General features: G+C 36.9%; 1 protein-coding gene across 3 annotated transcripts; it reads right to left on the bottom strand.

The window, feature by feature from the left end:
• Positions 1-766: 766 nt before the first annotated feature.
• LOC131165554 (elongator complex protein 1) lies at positions 767-21,917 on the bottom strand. 3 transcript variants are annotated; one of them, XR_009139597.1, is made up of 7 exons: positions 21,524-21,888; positions 10,293-10,622; positions 6,900-9,958; positions 2,093-2,191; positions 1,674-1,992; positions 1,024-1,160; positions 767-873 (listed from the first exon to the last, which is right to left on the bottom strand). XR_009139597.1 is itself a non-coding variant. In XM_058123472.1 (6 exons), exons 1-5 carry the CDS (start codon positions 21,680-21,682, stop codon positions 1,677-1,679), a joined length of 3,963 nt encoding a protein of 1,320 aa, XP_057979455.1. In that variant the 5' UTR covers positions 21,683-21,917; the 3' UTR covers positions 767-1,160; positions 1,674-1,676. The 3 variants fall into 3 exon arrangements, 2 of the variants coding, with proteins under 2 accessions (XP_057979455.1, XP_057979456.1); XM_058123472.1 differs by having other exon boundaries at positions 767-1,160; positions 21,524-21,917; XM_058123473.1 differs by lacking the exon at positions 21,524-21,888 and having other exon boundaries at positions 767-1,160; positions 10,289-10,622.
• Between the last annotated feature and the right edge of the window lie 1,822 nt (positions 21,918-23,739).

The raw sequence follows: 23,739 nt of genomic DNA, 5'->3' as shown, positions 1-23,739 counted from the left end.
AATTAGCATGTGAAACCCAAATTATAAAAATAAAATAGAGATGTTTGGTATCATTTCAATTTTCTATTTTCTATTTTTATTATTTTCTATTTTTATTTTTGTATACTAAATAGATTATAAAAATACATTTCCAATACTATAAGTTTTTTATTTTTATTATCAATTTTCAACTATTCATAAAAAAAAATTATTTTGACAATGTATAGCCAAAATTTTTTTAATATCCAAAATTAACTTTATTCAATTAAATCATTCACTTTATACATACCTTTCAACAAAAATTAAACTAAAATGGTTATATAAATTTTAAAAAGACCTAAAACAAAAATGTCCAAAAATGTTCAAAAAATAATAAAAGCCACCTACTAATATTCTTACTGTATCATGCACAATAAAATTATTCTTATAAAGCAAATTTTGAAATATAATAAATAAGTAAAATAATTATAATAATTTTACCTTTTCTATTTTCGAGAAGATGAGCATGAGGACAACCATCATGTAACAAAGAGAGCATGATGATGGGACGATGACAGGTTGAGCTAGCTCAGATAGAGAAGGTGAAGAAACGATAAACCAGCAATTTTTAAAGATTTTATAATTAAGGTAAATGATGATTGAGAGAAAAACAAGGTGGTGGAGAATTTGTTAGGGTTTTTAAATCAATGGAAGGAACAAGCCCCCACAATTTTTTGAACTAAGAAAACAAAACGAATTCTAAGAATTAAAGAATAGGGTTTTGAAGAAGCTTGCACACATGACAAAAAAAAAAAAAAAAAACTTCTCTATAGCATCTGTATACACCATTCAACGCATCCAGAGCAAGATGGCAACACATGATTTACTCATTTGGAGTTCTGGTGATGCCCGCCCCTGAAAATGAATTACACTGCTACAAATTTTCATCATGTTAAAAATGAAATATTGGAGAAATTTAAAATAATAACAACAATAATAAGATTTTTTTTTTTAAAAAAACTTCTGCTCAGCATCTCCATAATCACAGCTAACACATTCAAGCACCTGATCAAAGTAGTCTTACAAATGTCTACTCGCTTTCTTTTTCTGCGTCTCTTCCTTTTCATTCTTGAGCATCTATTCTCCCGTCAGCAGTGACAAATGCAGCAACAGCCGATCCACTGATTTGTACCGAACTGCGACTGCAAACAGGTTAACAGAACATATTGCATCTTAAGACAAACAATTTCTGTATTTTGGCATAGAACAAAAACATGGAAATCTTACATAAAACCAAGTTAAAATATATGCAAGATTCATAGTTCAGGAACTCCCATGCCAGAACATGCATGTACAGTGGATAGTCAAGTACACACATAATATCCAAGTTTAAATGTGCAAAAGCCATTGTTTGGGAATTCTCAATACAATCCATTCCAAAAACATGCACGAACAGTGGATGCATGAGTACAGTATAAACACGCGTGCATGCTTGCACACGCGCGCGCATGCACACACACGTGAGACAACCTATTTGCTGAACCCCCAACATGCACCAAGTGCAGCAAAAGCAACCATAAGGTGAAAAGATGACTACAAGTAAAACTAGAAATATGGGCATTCCATCTGCAGGGTCAACTGATGAAACCTGGTGCATTCATGTGCATTCAAGCTAAATCAAAACTAAATTGCAACATAAGAATCTACCAGTGTACCTGTTAAGGAGAGAGCAACACTTTAGACCGCCAAAAGAAGGCATCCGCATTTTGTGGCTCACTTCTTACTTTTTGTATGTAATGCTCCAAAGTATGTGCATGCTCATCAATGTTGTCAGTGGACACCATCTCTTCAGCTAGTTTGACTGCTGCCATTTGAGACAGCTGAAAGCTCTCTCCTGCACGTTGCAGCTTCCTGGCAATTTCCTCCTCACCAAGCATCAGAAGTGCAGTCAATAGAGATTTGAGCTCACTTCTGGCTCCAGTAGTTAGGGACATGCCCTTCAAATGCTCCACCAGTGCCAACTCCTCGCCAGGGCTATATGTTACAGTTAAATAACCAATTTTGGATTCAAAAGAAATTTTAGAAGCAATAGATTAAAAAACAATGATACTGGAAACTTGAATAACAGGCATACCTGCCAGCACGGATTTTCCCCCTGTTTCTCTGACGCCTCGTGTCTCTGGCCTTGCTAGCAGTCCTTGAGTTGACAGAAGTAGCAGAACTCTTCCTTGTCCTGTTCACAAACAAGCAGATGGTCATTTGAGTTCACTAAGTGAAAATCACGAACCAAAGTTAAAATGCACTCTCTCCATGGAACAACCATGAAGACGCTGTCCACAGAAAGCAAAACACAACAAAAAACAACAAAACCAAGCCTTAGTCCCACTAAGTGGGGTCGGCTATATGAATCATTTTCCACCAATTTATGTGATCATAGACCATTTCTTTTGATATATTCAAGGATATTAAATCCTTACTCACTATCTTCTCCCAAGTTATTTTAGGTCTACCCCTGCCCCTTCTACTACCCCCCACAGTAACTAAGTCACTCTTCCTCACAGGTGCATTATGTGGCCTACGTTGCAAGTGTTCATACCATCTGAGTCATTCCTCCCTTATCTTATTTTCTATGGGAGCTACACCTAACTTACCACGAATATGTTCATTCCTTAATTTATCTTTCAATGTTATATCACTCATCCATCTATGCATTCTCATCTCGGCAACTTTTACTTTTTGGATATTATGTTTCTTCGTTGCCTAACATTCCGATCCATATAGCATAGCTGGTCTTATAGCTGTCCTACAAAATTTCTCTTTCAATTTTAAAGGTATTCTACGATCACATAACACACTCGAAGCACTTCTCCATTTTACCCAGCCTGCTTTAACTCTATGCATTACATCATCTTCAATTTCTCCTTCAGCTTACATAATAGATCCAAGGTATCGAAATCTACAAGTGCTATTTATTTCTTCATCATCAAGTTTAACTTTGTCTCCAATATTCCTCCTATCATTACTAAAATTACATTTCATATATTCTGTTTTATTTCTACTTATCATAAAGCCTCTAAATTCCAAAACTTCTCTCCATAATTCTAACTCAGCCTCTACTCCGTCCCTAGTTTCGTCAATTAATACAATATCATCTGCAAACAACATACACCATGGAACCTCCTTTTGAATACTCTTAGTCAATTGGTCCATTACTAAAGCAAAAAGATAAGGAATCAAAACAGATCCTTGATGTACACATATGGTAATTGAAAATTCTCTAGTTTCTTCATCTATAGTCCTCACATTAGTCATTACTCCATCGTACATATCCTTAATAACATCGGTATACCTACAACATACACATTTTTTTTTCTAAAACCCACCATAGAACTTCTCTAGGTATCCTATCATATGCTTTCTCAAGGTCAATAAATATCATATGCAAGTCCCTCTTCTTTTCTCTAAACTTTTCCATTAATCTTCTTAAAAGATAAATAGTTTCTATGGTAGATCTCCTAGGCATAAAACCAAATTGATTTTTTGAGATCTTCGTTTCTAACTTTAATCTTTGTTCAACTACCATTTCCCATAGTTTCATCATATGACTCATAAGTTTAATTCCACGATAGTTATTACAATTTTGAATATCTCCTTTATTTTTGTATATAGGTATTAAAGTGTTTTTCCTCCATTCATCTGGCATTTTCTTAGTTTTTACAATTGTATTAAATAAATTAGTTAGCCATATAATTCCGTTATCACCCAAGTATTTCCAAACTTCAATTGGGATGTTATCTAATCCCATAGCTTTTCCATTTTTCATCTTTTTTAGTGCAAATTTAACTTCGTTAACTCTAATTTTGCGAATAAATCTTATATTTTTAGTCTTTTCCTCATTTGACAATTCTAAATTTAAGCCTTCTATTTAGTTTTTGTTAAACAACTTACTAAAATAACTTCGCCATCTTTCTTTAATATCTTCATCCTTAACCAAGACAATATTATCCTCACTTTTTATACATTTTACATTTCCTAAGTCTTTGCTCTTCCTTTCTCTAACTTTAGTAAGTTTAAATATATCTCTTCCCCCTTCTTTTGTACCTAATTTATCATACAAACTATTAAAAGATCTATATTTAGCTTCACTAACGGCCATTTTTGTATCTTTTTTCACCTCCTTATATTTTTCAAAATTATCTTTGTTTCTACATTTTTACCACGTTTTATACAAAATTTTTTTTGTCTTTATGATTTTTTGTACATCTTTATCCCACCACCAACTCTCTTTGCTATTCGAGAATCTTTCCCTTGATTCACCTAAAATCTCTTTTACTATCTTTTTAATAGAACTAACTAATCTATTCCAAAGAATATTTGTATCTATCACATCCTCTATGGTCCAATACCTATCTTTGATAATTTTATCTTTAAATTTTATTATATTTTCTCCTTTTAGGTTCCACCATCTAGTTCTCCTACACTGATTTATTTTATCATTTTTCTTCCATTTTTTAATACATATATCTAACACTAAGACTCTATATTACGTGGTTAGGCTTTTACCTAGAATAACTTTACAATCCTTGCGTGATAAACGATCTGCCCTCCTAGTTAAAAAAAAATCTATTTGACTTCTATTTTGTCTACTTTTAAAGATTATTAAGTGTTCTTCTCTCTTCTTAAAGCAAATATTCATTATACTAAAATCATATGACATAGCAAAGTCTAAGATCATCTCCCCAGATTCATTTTTGTCTCCATATCCATATCCTCTATGTATCCTCTCATAATTTTTATTATCTCTTCCAACGTGTCCATTTAGATCTCCTCTTATAAAAATTTTCTCAGTCCCTGGTATGCCTTGTGTAATACTATCCATATCTTCCCAAAATTGCCTCTTAAGATTTTCTGTTAAGCCAACTTGAGGAGCATAAGCACTAATGATATTTATTATTACTTGTCTTAATACCATCTTTATTTTTATAATTTTATCCCTTATTCTATTTACATCCACAACGCTATCTTTTAAGTTTTTGTCTATAATAATGCCTACTCCATTCTTATGTTTTTCTTTTCTAGTGTACCGAAGTTTAAATCTTGATCTATCGATTTCTCTAACTTTCTCCCCCACCCACTTAATTTCTTGAAGGCAATTTCTATTAATTCTTCTTCTAATCATTGTATCCACAATTTCCATGCTTTTACCCGTAAGTGTCCCAATATTCCAAGTTGTTAATCTAATCCTAGTTTCCTGAACTAGCGTCTTTACCTGCCCACGTCCAGAATGATGCAGGAACCCTTGCATATTTGACACCATACCTGGGCTCCGACACGGGACGTCACTTTAGGGCGACGACCTAGCCCACCCTCGCCTACTTTTCGCTACACCCGGGTGGTTCAAGTGCAACGCGTCGCTCGTAGGGGACGCCCCAACAAATATTCGGTAAGGATTCATATCATAGTGATATGACAAATTTTATGCTGGCTGTCAGCTACCTAACGCAACCCTCCTCCTTTATCCGGGCTTGGGACCGGCTGTGTGTGAAAAAATTAAGACATTAAGTGCATCACAGGCGGAGTTTGTCCAAAAAAAAAACACAAAAAAAAACAAACAAAACTGAAAAAAGAAGGGTGAGGGGTGCTGGGGAAAGAGAATGTAATTTTTCCTGGTAGCTTCTGTCCCCTTTCTTTTGGGTCAATAAAATCTATCCAGGACCTCTAACAATACTACATACAATGCATCACAAGAGGAAAAATACCTAGTACAGGCAATAAGCATCCGCAAGTCAAGAAAAAAAAAACAGGGGGGGAGCAGGAAAAAACTGACACTACAGTCAAAACAGTCATATGAGCAGTGCAATTTCCATACAAAACTGTTAACTACTTCAATTTACACAGTAATAGCAGAATAAGGAAACAGAGAAGTAGGAACATGGAAAAAAGAGATCAGAGCCTGTGTTCTGCAGAAGTTGTGAGGGGCAGACCAAGTCAGTCCATTTATGGAAGTAGGCGCACATGAAACAGATTCTATTCAAGGTTAAAGCATTTGCTTATTCAGTGGTTCCCAATAGATTTACCACCAATAAACTGTTGCATATTGTGACACCTCACAAGGCTCTTTCTCGTGAAATTTTATGATGCATTACATTCACATTTTCTGTCATGCAACTCATCTTTTCTTGCATTATTCTGCCACATGGAGTTTGTGGATTAGGCGGTTTGGTTTTTCTGACCAGTGCCATATGGCTAGATTCTTTGGAGGCTATCTTGCTTGTTTCCAGGGATTTGGAAGGGGAAAGATGCAAGGAAGATGTATATGCAGTTTTTGCAGTGCTTTAGGGTAATTATTTGGCTGGAGAAAAATTGCTGGAACTTTTAGAGGCCACTTCATATTTTCGCAGTTGCTTCAGGATAGAAATGTATTTTTTTTAACATCTTTATGGAAATATCTTTTGGTTGTTCACGGGAGTTTGTTTTTCATGAGTGGTTTGCTCTGTTGGTTGATACTATTGTTTCTGAATCTTCTGATTTTCTTTTATGAGGGCACATTATCCTTTTCCTTGTACCCCTTTTTCTATTTTCAACGATTGTTTTTGTATAAAATAAAAGCATTCCTCTGGATCCTAGCCACATTAACCCATACACTACAGCTCCCACTGAAGAAGCTCTTATATCCCTTAACCAGCCCCACTCCCACATGGATGCAGGAAGGAAAAACACACACGTGAAGGGGACAAGGTGGTGAACTTGTAAAGTTCAACAACGTAGACAAATAGGATGCATGCACACAGAGATGAATACATAAAATGATGGATCAAGTGATGCAAATTGGAAAAATAAGGATGCAACCCTACAGGATCTTAGAAATCCACTAAAAAAAGTCTAGAACTAAGAACTATAGTGAATGCTATATACGGGGCAAAAATATGTGGAAGGCATACCCCAAGGTGTAAGCACTCATTCCACTGAAATTACTGCTAGTTTCTGAAGCAGTATCATCATCAAGATCATTTATTGACTGGTTATCTGATTGAACTTTTGCTGCAAGTAGTAATCTTCTCTGTCGAACAGCTAAATACCGGGTTAAGTATTTTCCTACTTTCTCCAATCCTTCCGCATATTCACCAAGCAGCAGGCCTGCACATTCTAGAGATGCATTCTTCACTTCCGAGATTAATTCATCCTTCCTATTCAAAAACCCTACCCTAAGAGCTTCCTCCCAATCCCTTGCACTGATCAATAAGCCGATCCCATTGTTACAATCACCACAGTAATCTAACGCAATTTTGGCAGCTTCTGCTGGTTTACCAAGTGCTTGGACTTCTTCACATAGCTCATGTGCCAGTTGCAGAATCTCTTCTTTTCCCAATTTAAGAAGACCAGCAACTGTCAGCACCCCACTCCAATGACCACAAGCACGATATGCCTTCAAAGCCTTTCCCAAACAGAAGCAGGACAAATAAGTTGTAGCAGCATCCTCAAAGCATTTCTCACCACTAAGATGGTCTCCCCAGGCCTCAAGGACTTGCCTCCTCTTGGCAGGATCAGTGAATAGTTGAAGTCCAAGTGGAAATAGCTGAGGATTATCCTCCATGAGACTCAAACAATCTGCATAATAAGCATCTCCTGCAGAAGCAATGTTTTTGAGAGCACTCTCATACCTGCGTAGCCTAAGATCAACATTGTAGCGCATTAAGACAGGTGGCATACGTTCCAGCTCCTGCAGAAAAGGAAGAAATTCCTTTGGGTCTCTCTGAGAGTTCAATGCCACAATAGCAGCAAGGTTCAAATCATAAAGGCCTAGAGCAGATTCATAAACACCTTCAGCATCAGATAACCACAAGAGATGCTTCAAGGCTTCTTCAGCAGAAGGATAAGAGGTTCTCCTTGGTTCATCAGAACCTAATAGTTCCATATCTCGAATAACTTTTACTCTCTCCAAAGCTTCTTCAAGTGCTGGAGGACTGCTTCGAGCTAGAGTGGTCAGTATGCAAAGTTCTCTTGCAGGACTTTCCAATAGTTGCTCCTCAAGAGCCTTCCTTATGGCAAGCAGGATTGAAGAAACCTTGTTATCAGCATCAGAATCCACTAAATGGGCTTCCCTTGGGCAAGGGGGTGATATGTAATTTTTGTACAGTGTCTCTGCAACATTTTCATTCTTTATGGAACAAACAAACTCTGTGATGTAGCTCAGATTGTTTACTTGCTTAACGAACTCTGAAGCTGATTGGAGAAACGCTTTCCAACCATAATGGTCAACAATTATGTTGAAATCTATTCTATGCCTCCTGACCATGAGTAATGCATCATTGAAGCGTCCTTGGACCAAAGCATTGACAATTGAGGCCAAGACTAGTTTTCTAGGATAGATGCATTCCAGGTTTCCCCTACTTGTTTGTATTATAACAGAAGCCTCATCTCCATGCAGGACACCAACAATTTTGGCACCTCTTTCCCATATATTTATAAACTTTTTATTTTCTTCTTCTCTTCTCTTGTTAACAGCATGGATAAAGTTCCCGTATCCCTCTAGATGTCCATGTAAAATATCAATAACATCCACAATAAAGAGTAAATCCTGTTTGGTTGCAAGAATCAAATGTGTGATCACCTGGTCATCAGAATTTGAGTAAAGTGAGAAACTGCTACAGTTGTTACATAATGTCCTCCCATTTACGTGCAGCCTACTAACATCATCAAGCCCAAAAAGCAAAGGCTTCAATGGTCCATTGTCACTAACAGAAACGGCACTCATCCAGGGGCACAATGATGAGAAACCCATATCATCACATTTCCTAAGATTTGGGCCAGGAGATCCCACTGATATGCCCAGCTTTGATGAATATTCAACAATTTTTCCACCATCAAGCTGAATGAATGCTGAATATCTTTTAGCAGGGTTGGAAGCAATGCCAATCACTAATTCTTCTAAAGAGATTTGATATGAAATTTTTGCATCCCAACCTGAGCATGTTGGCAACCCAGGCACATAATCCTCAGAACACATGAACTCGATTTCCTGCAAATAATAGCCACCAGACCCTTCCTTACAGGATGAGATTTTTGATAAATAATTACTATGACTTGACCCACACTGAGAAAAACCAAGAAGTATATGTGGATCCAACCAAGAAATATGTGTAAAAGACCGAAATGCCACTTCAGAATAGCATGTTTCAACACTGAATTCTTTGCCTTCCAGCTCTTCCCAGGTATCATGTGGAGGAAGCTCTACAACAGACAGACAACCATTTGACAAATATGCTGCCAAACGGTTCTTGGAATTCTCCGTACAGAAAGCAATGCACCGAATGGCACTTGAAAATTTCAGGCTAAATATATACATAGGAGGTGGCATTAGGGATAAGGAAAGCGGTGTTACTAGTATCTGGGAGCTGTCAATTACTAATGCCGTTGAGTTCTCCATGACAGCTGAAACCCAGACAAAGTTGTAGATTGTGATGTGGCCACCAACAGTCCAACAAATCAACTGCAATGGCTTTGTTGGATCCCACATGAATCTCACCCCATCATCCTTTGAGTATCTAATTTCTTGTTTCAAGTACCAGTGGTTGTTGCTGAAGAGCCATATCATAACAGAATCATATTTGTCACATCTAGAAACAGCTGCAAGAAGATCTGAATTGCAATTCCACTTCAGAATTTCAATTGTTGCTGCTGTAGATTCATTTATGCTAAAAGAGCTTCTTTCTAAGCCATTCCTTTCAAAGAAAACTACTAATGGGGACTTGTTCTCAGTTTTCCTGTCATAAACAGCAGCAATTTTTGCTCCACTGGGCATCCAATCAAAAGCATTGCCCATGAAAATTTTTGAGTCCGAAGCAGCATGCAATACCCCGGAATCTCGCTCCCAAACCTTGAGTTTTTTGTGCATGGAAGAATGGTTGCTCACCCCGCTAAGTGTGGCAAAATACTTACCATCACCTCGCCAAGAAATGGAAGTCTCAAATGAATTATTGGGCGGAACAAGTTGATTCACCTGAAACCATAGTCCCAACACAGAATTTACGAAGTTACTCAAAAACACACCCTCATGAGCACATGCTCACAGTGCACATGACAAAGGAACACAAATTTTCATGGAACACACAAGTGAATACAATATTTAACAAGTGAGACCTAAGACATCTCAAATGATTTTAGACCAAAAAGAGCTGTTGTGGTTTCCAATATCAAGATATGTGTGAATTATAATGCCAAAAAAAATTGGTTTTCCTCGTGCAGACCACCATCCAAGATGGCTTAGGGCATTAGATCATAAGCACAACATAAAAATTTAACACCAAGGAAAGAAGGAAAAAGTCCTTACGTACGTCAGCTTCTTCAGGAAGATCCTCAAGAGCAGTTTCATACAGCAAATCCCAATCAGGAGTCATTACCAGTATCTGCCCAAACCCGGTTATAATGCCCAGGAGATCTCCATCCGGGCTAGGTGAAATGCACTTAACACCACCCTCCACTCTACCAACCAGTTCGGTCAGACTATCATTTCCAGTATGCAGCAATAGGTGTCCATTAGAAGTTCCAACTATTAGAGCTTCTTTCTCCATAAGATAATCCAAGGAAGTAATGGAGTCTTCAGGTTCTAAATCAAGAAGCTCTACTTCCACAGGTAAAGAGGTTGTACTCCATGTTCTCTCTTTCTGAAACATTAACTAACTGACATTAGAAGGAGTTACAATAGACCAAAAAATACAAGCAACATTGCCATATTAGAATGTAAAAAAAATACTATCAACCACCCAACAATATAAATTATACAATTATCAGATTATTCCTGAAATTCGAAATTATTTTATAATCGATTACAGATATCAAATCCATCTCACATAAAATTAAGTATTTCCTATATTATGATCATGTAATCCCATTTGGGTGAGGCTATAGACAGGCATCCACAATTGCTTGTACGCATGCTATCCCTTATTCCATTCAATATTGCTGAAGTTAGTTTTGTGCATTTGCCAAATCAATTTACAAGGGGCTTGAAGTGTATCTTAACAAAAAAAATTGCACCAAAAGATTTACAATCAACATTAAGCTCATTTTGCAATGTGAAGGAGACAAAATAAGACAATGTCAAAAGGGATTGGTGATAACCAATGGGAAGACTTTTGGGGTATCCTAGGAAATAAAGGAGCACATATAATACATCAAGAGAAAAAATGGCATGTAACCCCTATACAATAATCATAACCCCCAATTCAACAAGCGAGGAGCATTAAAGCCGCATTCAAGTGGAGGCTCACCTAAAAGGGAGATTGAGACAAGGTAAGGGGAGCCAATTCTAAGAGGTATAGACATAATTATATACATTTAGTACCAACTCTAACTTGAGTATCAAAGAATTCCCCCGGAGGCCAGTGGGGTCCCCTAAGCTCCATATTTTCCTCATCATGATCTGTAGATGCAGAGATCGGGTTTGATATTTTGGCATCAACAGATTGGCGCAAGGTAGGGAGTGTTTGCTTCCCATATGACAATCCTTGTAGCTAGGGGGGAAAAAGGGAAAAAAAGAAGAGGAAGTGCACTCTTCATCCTCTCCCCCCCCCCCCCTTCCAAAAAAAAAAGGGGTGAGGAGCAGCTTGACTCTGATGCTTGAGGAGGTTATGAGCCAGAGAAAGAGAGAAAAAAGGGGTGGGGGGGACCACTAAATCTAAATGAATATGAGTTGACAGGGGAGGAGGAGCAGCATGGCTCATTAAGCTTCATTGTAGACCTCCAACTTGCATGAGTAAATATAACATGTGCTCGACGAAATGCCTAAATTGATTGTCAACGCCATTTGATGAGCTGTAACTGCTATTTTTTTTTGTTGTACTCTCCTCTCCAAATTTCTGTCCATAAAGGAAAAGCATGCCCCTAGCCCATTTAAGTTCAATGGCCTTACTTTTAAGTACAAAACACCTATATATGGAGGTAAAACCTTGTTGCCAAGAATAATACACCCCCCACATAGCAAGTAGCCTATCGGGTGTTCATTGAAAGTTATATGCGGAGAACCCTAAAGTAATATGAGTTTGCATCTTTTACATGGCAAATCTTAAGTGTCAAGCATGTGCCATTGTCTACACATGTTATTTACATGCTTCTTACCCTATTTTTAGTTGGCTGGTGGAGGCCACATTTATTGATAAATAATTTATAATCAGATGTGGTCTTTTTTTATCGTGATAGAAACCCTTTGAAATAAAATACTGGGCTCACTTAAATTAGTTGGCAGAAACAAAATCTCGATCCAAACACTAAAATATATACACAAACACACACTAGCTGAGACCCATGCTATGTGTTAGGGAGTGACAATGTAATAGGGAAAAGGGGGAGAGAGATACTGCTATAATTGTATTCTCCAGGGATTTAGAATGAATATATGATTATTTGTGTTAATGTTTGTATGGTTATTCTCTTGGATTTGAATAATACAAGTAGTCTTTTTCATTATGGTGTTTTGTTGCCTTAGATTGTGATATACTTGATTATTGTAGCCTTATTCCATGTATGTGAATATATTGCTCGTGTAATATCATATTGTTCCTTATTTCTCTTGAGTATTGAGACTCACGTGGTGCTCGTGCTTGCAGGCTTGAACGTGTGAGAGTTGGCTGACTCGTCGAGGGAGAGCTCTCAACAAGTGCTGCACGACCCTTACTTGAGTCCCATTTTGAGGGTCCATGACAATAGGTATCAGAGCACAGTGTGTGCGAGCACCATGAGTGGTAACATGAGAAACAAGTAGGGAAAAGTTGAGTAAATTGAGGCGCTTGAGACAAAACTTGTAACCTTGGAGACAACGTGTCGTGAACTCCAAGGGTTGGTGGCAACATTGATAAAGGAGAAAGGTGTGTCAACAGAGCTTGAGGCCACTGAAGGAAACCCCAAAGGAAATCTCTATGGGGTATCAAAATTTGTAGAGAGACTTGAGGAACTTGAAAAATTCATTCCACGTGTAAAATCCCTGGAGAAAGGCCAATAGAGCTTGAGGCCTTCCAGAGGAGTAATGAGCAGTTGGAAGCTTTTAAGAGTAGGCTGGAACATATTGAGGGCATATTGTCATCTCTTTCATCCCAACGGGGAGAGCCAATAGAGCTTGAGGCCTCCTTACGGGAGCTAACGGATAATTTTGATTTCCTTACAGAAGATGTTAAGGAGTCCATCACTGCTTTGAAGGAATATTTGAAGGAGATGGGCAATGTCCAAAGTGTTGTGGACCAGGTTTAGAGGGATTTACAAGAGATGACGGTGAAAGTGAATGTAGTGGCACAAATAGCCCGAAGGCCGATTGCAGATCCAAGTGAGGATTTTCGATTAAAGGTACCGGAACCTAAAAGTTTTGGGGGTATGTGAGATGCAAAGGAAATGGATAATTTCTTCTTTGATATGGAGCACTACTTCATGTGCTCACAAGTGGATCTAGAAGCGGACCGGGTAAATATGGCAACCGTATACCTGGTTGGGGATGCTAAATGGAATGATATTCAGCACAATAAGTGTGTCATTAACACTTGGGAGGGGTTGAAACAGGCATTGAAGACCCAATTCTACCCAGAAAATGTAGAATACATAGCACGGTGCAAAGTAATGGAATTGCAACAGACCGGCTCAATAAGGAGTTATGTACGAAAATATCAGGCCTTGATGTTGGACATCATAGATATAACCGAATCAGATAGGTTATTTCATTTTCTCCGGGGTTTGAAGACATGGCCGAAGAATGAACTGCGCCGGCAAGGTGCTAGTGATCTCTCTTCTACCCTCGCTGCTGCAGAACGATTGGGTGATTTTTCAAAAAGTTCTGGGAAGCAAAATTTCCCCATGTCCGCCAATAATGATTCCAGGCCCAATAAAGTGTATAAGCCCACAAATGGGGAAAGGGACAGGAAGATAAATAGTTCTTGGAAAGATAAAAGAGCGCCCATGAATAGGGAGTGGAGGGGCGGACGAACGGGTGGTGGGGAGCGTCGGTTGCCGGTCTCATGTTTCCTTTGCATGGGACCGTATCGTGTGGCAAAGTGCCCTGAACGAAAGGCTTTGAATGCTCTAAAGGCCCTTCAAGGGGAAGCCGAAATCCCGACAGCAACCCCAAAAGAAAAACAGAATATGGTGGGAGCATTGAGATTTTTGGGGGCATTAGAGTGCCAAGTAGTTACCAACAAGTCTCAGGAGAATGGCTTAATGTACGTTGATTTACTTTTGAATGGAAAGAAAATCAAGGCCATGATTGAGACAAGGGTCACCCATAATTTCATTGCTGATTCAGAAGCCCAACGGTTAGAATTACAAGTAGATAAGGATCTGGGGAAGGTGAATTCTCAAGCGTTAACCACGGTGGGAGTGGCACCTAAAGTAGCCTGCCAAATGGGACCGTGGTCTGGAACAATTGATTTCACCGTGGCACCCCTCGATGACTTTGATGTGGTATTGGGGATGAATTTTCTTAAAATGACACGCTCAATGCCGATCCCAGCTGCGGATTGTCTTGTGATAATAGGAGATACACCTTGTGCGGTTCCCGCAGCCTACAACACTTTTGATGAGAGGAAGTTGCTTTCAGCCCTCCAATTCAAGAAGGAAGTAAAAAGGGGAGAACCTTCTTTCGTGGTTCTACTGATAGTTTCAAAAAATGAAGAAATAGGCAGATATCCAGTTGAAATTAAGGAAGTTTTAGAAGAGTTCAAGGAGGTAATCCCATAATAGCTACCCAGGGTTTTACCACATTGACGACAAATTAACCACGAAATTGAGCTTTTGCCGGGGGTAAAACCGCCAGCACGTGCCCCTTATCGAATGGCGCCGCCTGAGTTAGCTGAACTTAGAAAGCAACTAAATGATCTAATTGCAACAAGATTCATCCGCCCATCAAAAGCACCTTTTGGGGTCCCAGTATTATTCTAGAAGAAACAAGATGGAGGTTTGCGTTTGTGTGTAGATTATCAAGCTCTTAATAAGGTGATGGTTCGCAAAAAATATCTTATTCCACTGATTGCTGATATTTTTTACCAATTAAGTGCAGCAAAATATTTCACTAAATTGGACTTGAGATCGAGATATCATCAAGTGCGCATTGTAGAGGGAGATGAACCTGAGACCAATTGTGTCACTCAATATGGAGCATTTGAATTCCTTGTCATGCCTTTTGGGCTAACAAATGCACCTGCTACCTTTTGATCTTTAATGAATCAAGTTTTTCAGGACTACCTTGATCAATTTGTGGTCGTTTACCTTGATGACATAATGATTTTCAGCGCATCCTTAGCAGAACATAAAGATCACCTTCAGAAAGTTTTTCAAAAACTCTGAGAAAATCAATTATGTGCAAAAGGGGAGAAGTGTGCTTTCGCTCAAAAGCGTATTAAATTCTTGGGCATATAATTAAAGAGGGCCAGATACGGATGGATTCAATTAAAGTACAAACCATCAATGAATGGTGAGCACCTACATCCGTTAGAGAACTGCGACCCTTCTTGGGGTTAGCCAACTACTATCGAAAGTTTATAGAGGGGTACTATAGAAGAGTTATATCGTTAACAAATTTACTAAGGAAGGGGGTACCATGGGGGTGGCCAAAAGAGTGTCAAAGATTGTTGAATTAAAGGAAAAGATTGTTGGAGATCTTGCGCTAATCCTTCCTGATGTGACAAAGTCATTTGAAGTACAAGCAGACGCCTCAAACTTTGCATTAGGGGGAGTTCTTTTGCAGGAAGGGAATCCAGTTGTTTTGGAAAGTAGAAAATTAACGAGTGCCGAACGGAACTATACAGCGCAGGAAAAGGAGCTTCTCGCTGTGGTACACTGTCTTCGGGTGTGGAGGCACTATCTCTTGGGGTCCAAATTTGTGGTAAAAACCGATAATGTGACAGTTACTCACTTCTTGTCACAACTAGGACTAATCTCAAAACAAACCCATTGGCAGGAAAAGCTAGCTGAATTTAATTTTGATTTTGAATACAAAGCAGGGAAGACGAATGAAGTGGCTGATGCTTTAAGCAGAAAAACTGAATTGGCAACATTGAAACTCATAAGTCATTTATCCACTAGTAGGGTGGTGTTACCTTTGAAAGATCTTATCAAGGAACATTAAAGTACAGACCAGCAGGCGCAGACAGTGAGCAAATTGATAGAAGAAGGGAATACACGGCAATTATGGGTAGAAAATGGACTAATAATGACTAAAGGCAGGAAAGTCTACGTGCCCAAAGCTAGAAACTTGAGAAAAACCTAACTAAAAGAGTGTCATGATACATTGTGGGCTGGTCATCCCGGATGGCGTAGAACTCATGCACTGATTACACAGAGGTACTATTGGCCGAATATGCAAGACGATGTGATGAGTTATACCAAAACTTGCTTGATCTGTCAACAAGACAAGGTAGAAAGAAAGAAGACCTCAGGTTTGTTAGAGTCATAGCTAGCTCCTACAGGGCCACGAGAGAGTGTCTCTTTGAACTTCATTTCCTCATTACCAAAAGTAGAGGAGTATGACACGATTCTGGTGGTGATTGATCAATTTTCAAAGTATGCAACTTTCGTACCAGTCTCGAAGCCATGTTCAGCAGAGAAGACAACTCAGTTATTCTTCAAGCATGTGGTGAAATATTGAGGTGTTCTAGAAAGCCTAATCAGTGATAGGGATGTCAGATTCACTGGGAGATTTTGGGGTGAACTCTTTCGCTTGATGGGTTCAAACCTTAATTTGTCCACCAGCTAACACCCGCAGACAGATGGTCAAACCGAACGTTTTAATGGGATGTTGGAAGAATGCTTGCGACATTTTGTTAACTCAAATCAGAAGAATTGGGTTCCTTTACTGGACACGGCACAATTCTGTTTTAACTCTATGAAATCTTTTGCAACTAATAAAAGCCCTTTTGAGATTATGACGGGTCAACAACCGACTCTCCCACACACTCCGGATGGTCCATACAAAGGAAATTGCCCGAAAGCATACAAATTCAAAAAGAATTGGTTACAAAACATCGAAGTCACTCGAACTTAGTTAGAAAAAGCATCGAAGCGCATGAAGAAATAGGCTAAAAAAGGGAGACGACCACAACAATTTGAAACTGGAGATCTGGTTCTTGTAAAAGTGCCGCCAGAGACTTTTCAATTTCTTCGCAGCAAGGATAAAAGACTTTTACGCCGTTACGAAGGTCCAATCAAAGTGATCGAGAAGGTGGGGCATGCATCTTATCGGCTTGAACAACCAGAGTGGATGAAGAGCCACAGACGACCGGTCCATCCCGTGTTTCACGCAAGCAACCTAAAGCCATTCCACACAGAAAAAGTAGATCCGCACCAACAAAAGATAAGGAGACTAACAATTTCTAGAAGGCAGTCCCTAAACAAAGATGTTCAGGAGATCATTGCAGACAGAGTCGTCAATGCAGAAGGTCGTCAACAACAACAATTTCTGGTTCAGTGGATGGGACTGGGAGAAGAAGAGAATAGTTGGGAAAAGGCAGAAAACCTTTAGCATGCCATACAAAAAATTAAAGATTTCAGAAATTCGAAAACAACGACATCAGCTTCAAAATCAGCAGAGTGAGGAGGCCTTCTACAACACATCGACGAGGAAGTCAATAAAATAAGTGGGGGAGGATGTTAAGGAGTGACAATGTAATGGGGAAAAGGAGGAGAGAGACTGCTATAATTGTATTCTCCAGGGATTTAAAATGAATATATGATTATTTGTGTTAACGTTTGTATCGTTATTCTCTTGGATTTGAATAAAACAAGTAGTCCTTTTCATTATGCTGTTTTGTTGCCTTGGATTGTGATATACCTGATTGTTGTAGCCTTATTCCGTGTATGTGAATATATTGCTCGTGTGATATCATATTGTTCTTTATTTCTCTTGAGTATTGAGACTCACCTAGTACTCGTGCTTGCAAGCTTGAATGTGTGAGATTTGGCTGACTTGTCGGGGGAGAGCTCTCAACGAGTGCCGCACAACCCTTACTTGAGTCCCATTTTGGGTGTGCGTGACACTATGCACAAATATAATTTCAAAAATAAAATTTTAATAAAATTATTTTATTATAAGATTTTAAAAATATGAAAATAAAAGCATGATATCTATTATAATCATACAATTTAATTATTTATTATAATATTAATTATATTACAATATTGATTCCTAAAAATTTGAAAGTTAGGAATGAAAGAAGAAATTAGCGATCAGCTTAAATAAACTGTCACATTTTCATATAGATAAAATAAGATTCATACTTGCATGTAATTAAGTAAATAATCTAGTGATAAATTATGTTTTTTAGAAATTCTTAGTACCTATTTTATCATTAGATATGTTATTAATGTTAATAATATTATTATAATTATAATAATTTATAGAATACTTATAAATCACAAAATTATGCTAAATCGTCAAGTAAAAAAAAAAAAAAAAAAAAAAAAAGAATCCAAATGTCTATTGAAAAATGCTAAGAGTTACAATAAAACATGCATAAATGTAGTAAACCAAGAGAGGAGAAACACGAAAAAGAAAATGATAATGTTGAGCTATATGTAGAAAAAAGAAGATAGTTTGCACAAAATATAATCATAGATTAATGTTAATTATATTACAGTAATGATTGCCAAAAATTTTAAAATTAGGAATGAAAGAAGAAATCATGAGCCGGCTCAAATAAATTATCACATTTCAATTTTTATAGAATTTCATACGTTCGTCCATACATGTAATTAAGAATCTAGCATAATGTTGGGAAAGTTGACTTTCATCAGTGTATGTTTCCAAAATAAATAAATAAATAATAATATTGCAATAAAAATGTCCATAGAAACAAAATAAAATTTGTGCTTACATGTAATTAAGTAAATAATCTAGTGTTATGTTGGGACAATTGACTTTGGTGTATATATATTGTCAAAATAAGTAAATAAATAAAAATAAGAAAATAATAGTTATAATAATAAGATTGCAATAAAAAATTTCATGTATAAAAAATAAGACTCGTGCTTACACATAATCAAGTAAACAATACAATATAATTCAATAACCAAAAACTTCCCAAGTAAGATTCAAATTTTATATATTTGATTTTTGAATTTTTTAAAACTGGGAGAGTGATTACGATGATGTCATGTGTAAGAATGCTTACTTTTAATGAGAATAGAAAGATTGGAGTTTGGAAGCCTCTAAGCAACTCTAACAAAAAACACTTTGCTATATATTATATAATATAATCAAATCATTTTATTGCATATGGAGATTGGCAAGAGATTAATTACCTAACAATTATTCAAGTACACATGGTCACAATTTGATCATGAATGAAAATTTCATGTATGTAAAAAATGTTTTGATGCGTAACAATTGTAATATACCAAATACCAACTAGTTAATAGGAATAGCACCCTAATATAAATAGGCAAGGGCAAGTGGTCATTAAAATGCCATATTGAAAAATAACAACTACGAATAAAAAGTTGTTTATAAATACACATAGGTAAACAACATCGTAATGATCTTGCGTGAATGCATTTTTCTCTTTTAGCAACTCATAAGTAGGAAAATACCAAGAAGAAGACCTAACCTTAAGAGGTTGTTGTATCTGGTCCCTAAAATTAAACCCTAAAGGGCCACACTACAAGGCCATGAAGTACAGATGTACAAAGGCCAAAAATAAGTCCACTTGGCAGAATGGCCAACAAAGGCCAAATAGGCCTACTTGGCAAAATTGCCAAGTACAAAAGGTCAAATAGACCCATTTGCAACATAGTCCAAGCAACAAAGGCCAAAATTAATCTTGGCAAATAACTTTGGAGAGTAGGCCCTCTCCTGGGTGGTATTAGGAAATACCCATGAAGAACAAAGTACTCTATCAGAGCAGTTGAGGGGCTAACCTTGGCCAATGGCCTTGATGAGCAAGTATCCACTGTCGTTAGGCTAAGAGGAGTTAACTCTAGGAAATACTACTGAAAGAGAAGACCATCTAGTAACCTTGGGAAATACCTGAACGAGCAGGTCTCCACTGTCGCTAAGGCTAGAGGAGGCAAACATCATGAATACCAATGAATGTCTAATGTGAGCTCCATCTCAAATGAAAGAATCGAGCTTCGCTCGAGTATTAAAATCAAGCTTCAACTCAAATGGAAGAGCTAATCTCTACTCAAGTATAAAAACCAAGATGCAGGTTGGATGGAAGAACCAAGTTTTATTTGGGTATAAAAATCAACATCCGACTTGAAAGAATAACCAAGCTTCAAAATGGATGGAAGAACCAAGTTTTGCTCAAAATATAAAAATTAAGCTTCAAATCAGATGGAAGAATTGAGCCTCGCTCAGGAATAAAAAACCAAGCTCCAACTAGGATGAAAAAAGTGACCTTTGCTTGGATATTGAGGTTGAGCCCAATCGGATGCGGAAATTGAGCTATGGTTGCATTTTAAAACCGAGCTCCAGCTTGGGTGTGAAAAACCGAGCTTTTCTTAGGTAGTGAGGCTAAGCTTTGATCGAGTATTAAAACCGATCTTTGGCTTGGAAGGAACAATTGAGCTCCATCTTGGATGCAAAAACTGATCTCTCCTCAAATTGAAGGCTCGAGCTCTTGCACAGAGCAAGGCTTTGATCTAAATCTTAAAAACAAAACACAAATTAATTGTGTAAGTGAAAACATTCTAAATATACTCCCAAACCTAGAATTGCGTTCTGAGCCTCAAAAGTGAGACATGTGTTGGGGCCAAACATGACAAGTCAAAAGGAATCAATGATGGTGAAAAACTTTTTGGCTACCATTAGGAAGCACATATATTACCTCAAATGAAGATAAAAGGGGCATGGAACCACCCAACATAATGGTTATAACCCCCAATTCAAGGAGGAGGAACATTAAAGGATGAGGGCATTCAAGTGGAGGATCACCTATAAAAAGGGGAGATTGGAACAATGAAAGGGAGAAGCTCATTTTAAAACGATTGCATATTATACACATTATTTCTAACTTTGACTTGAGCACAAGAAAAGACCCCCAAAGGCCACCGGGAGCCTCCCAAGCTCCATCCTTCTCCCTAGGCTACCGGTGATCGTCACCATCTGTAGACTGGGAGATTGAGTTTGATTTTTGGTATCAACACAATGTATCACTTAATATCAAGTGAAAGAGATCGCAGCAGGCATTACAAAGCATCTTGGCCTTTTCCTCCTAAATTATTGGTCATTCTAAAAAGAGAACACGCACTTTTGCTCTCACAGCATGCATTGTTTCTCTCCATGTGGACGATATATCCCATTGTTTTGATTAAAAGGAAAAATGAAATTACTCAACTAATCATTCCGCAATCACCTCACATAAAAGCTGGAGTTCTTCATTTAAAAAAATAAAAAATCAGAAGATAGTATATAAATGCGCGACCCCAATTTTCAGTTTCCTTCTCGTTTACACAGTTCTCTCGACTCTCAGCAACGAAACAGAGCGTACATTTATTCGAATAACACCCCAAATCATGCAAAGTAACAAAACGAGTATTATCAATTTTAACTTATTCACGCATAAATAACAAAACAAAACAGATGAAGACTTACTTGTGAGGACGGAAGTTGAGTGGTGTATATATAATTGGCCGAAGAAGCAAAGAAAATGCGATTTTGTTCGATATCGAAGGCAGAGAACAGAAGAGATTCGTCCTTCGACCGTAACTGGAAATTCAATGATAGGTCCCAAAACAACTTCAAATTATTCATCTTGAGCTTCAGCTACAAAGCAAAAGCACGAAGGAAACCCAAACTCCACGAAAAAGTTAAAATTACTACGAAATGAAATGAAGAAAGCAGTGGCATGCCCTAGCTTCCCATAAGGGGCTTTGTTCAGGTTTTAAGCATTGAAGCAGTCGGCAGGTTCCAGATGGAGAGGATGACGAGAAGGGAATTTAACCTAAGGCACTGCCGCATAGGGGAGTTGGAATAAAATCCCCGTCTCAATTTAACATGTTAATTCACGCGGGTTACTATCACGTGATTGTCGATTTATTTACTTAATAAAAGAAATTTTCAAATATTCAAAATCACCACGTATTTAAAAGCATAACACAAATAATATAACATGAGTATATGATGATGTTGGGTAAAATTTAATTTTGCATACTAAATATCAAATTTAAATATAATTTTATAATTTAATTTCAAATTGTTAAAAAAAATATTTAATATTTAACATCCAAATATACTTTATTTTTATATTTTTATATTTTGAATCAATTAATAATTATAAATAAAAATGTAAGTAGTTGTCAAACAAAAATAAAATATGTTATTTTAATTTTAAGAATTTTTCAAGTCATGAATCATGACAAAAGTTATGTTACCAATAACAAAATTTTAATTTTACACATTGTTAATATTTGATATTTCTTAAATTTTAATTAAATTATTCTATTTTTTATTTTTAATATAGAAAAAAATACTATGAAAAATGAAAAATGGACCCATAAGAAGCAATGCATGGTAGAAGAATTGTTGGAGAGACAATAGAGAAGAAGAAGCTACCCACCAAAGCTTTCTAATTGTCACCGAAGGAGATGGCCAAAGAGAGCTTGGATGGGCAACCACATTAGCCTTCTGCGTAGAGTGGATTGTGCAAAAGTAGTAAGATATCGTTTCTATGTTAGGCTTTTGTTATATTTATTTTTTTTACTTACAATGAAAAAGTGACTTAAATTTTCTCTCTCACTGAATCAAATATAGGAGTTAATTTGATCAGACCAATTATAGAGAGCATGGCCCGTCACAAAATGCTTTTTTCAAAGATAACCTCCATTCAAGTCATTCATATTAAACAAATGCCTCATAACTCACTTATTACTTAATTAGCCACAGTGTTTTATTAAATGAATTGGTGGTTTTGATCCCATTAATATAAAAAATTGATGCCTAAAATCCACTAATATTATAGGCTCATCTCTTCCTATAAAACCAAAACCAGTGTTTTAAGCTTAAAATCTAACTCTTTTTTTTATCCCCATTTTTTTTTAAAATCTACTTTTGGTTTTAAAACCAACATTTTTTATTTTTGGTTAGGCTATATACATGCTTAATAAATCTTTTTTGGAGGCAATCACGCTATTATTTTCTGATAACACAGAATGTACACCTATCAAATGACTCAAACAAATAATTCAACAAGAAAAAGTACTAAAGTACAACTACAAAACCTTTCATTTCAACACTTCTATGGACCGAGCTTTTGAGCCAATCAATAATTTTTTTTAAAAAAAAATATGTAAAGTCAAACGAAATCACCCCACTTAATAAAAAAATTTCGATCTTATTATTTCAATTTATACACATTGGCCTTTTCCCGACATCGTCCCACACAGAAAGAAAGAGCTCAAAGCCCCGGCCCGACCTGTAGGTCCGCTAACGTAAAGGGAGGAGTTGAGCCTGAACTGGCGAACCGGAGTCACTTTCAGAACCATACTTTCTACAACTAACACGCACCCCACAGATAGAGATTTATGATTTTAATTCATTAAAAAAAAATGGGGGGAAGGGAGGGAGAGATCCATTTTTCGTGCAATTTTTGTAAGCAATGAGAAGTACACATTTTTTTTAATCTTACATTTAAATCAAAATAAGTTAGGATAGAAAAACTCAAATATAAAATAAACTAATATTATTATATTAACTAACATACACATATATATACATATAAATATACATATATATATATATATATATACATTTATTTATTTCCAAACTATTGTATATCTAAACTATCATATTTCTTTTTTTTTTCTTTTTTA

This window comes from Malania oleifera, chromosome 10, assembly GCF_029873635.1.
Source record: "Malania oleifera isolate guangnan ecotype guangnan chromosome 10, ASM2987363v1, whole genome shotgun sequence".
Classification (NCBI taxonomy): Eukaryota; Viridiplantae; Streptophyta; class Magnoliopsida; order Santalales; family Ximeniaceae; genus Malania; species Malania oleifera.
Note: the sequence above shows the minus strand (reverse complement) of the source record. Positions and strands in the feature narration are given on the sequence as shown.

Excerpts from the sequence above, each read along its gene's own strand:
- LOC131165554 (XM_058123472.1), bottom strand. The coding sequence starts at position 21,682 with ATGAATAATTTGAAGTTGTTTTGGGACCTATCATTGAATTTCCAGTTA. Across the intron at positions 9,959-10,292 it reads ATCTTCCTGAAGAAGCTGAC|GTGAATCAACTTGTTCCGCC; the intron begins GTACGTAAGGAC and ends CTATGGTTTCAG. Across the intron at positions 1,993-2,092 it reads GGGAAAATCCGTGCTGGCAG|CCCTGGCGAGGAGTTGGCAC; the intron begins GTATGCCTGTTA and ends TGTAACATATAG.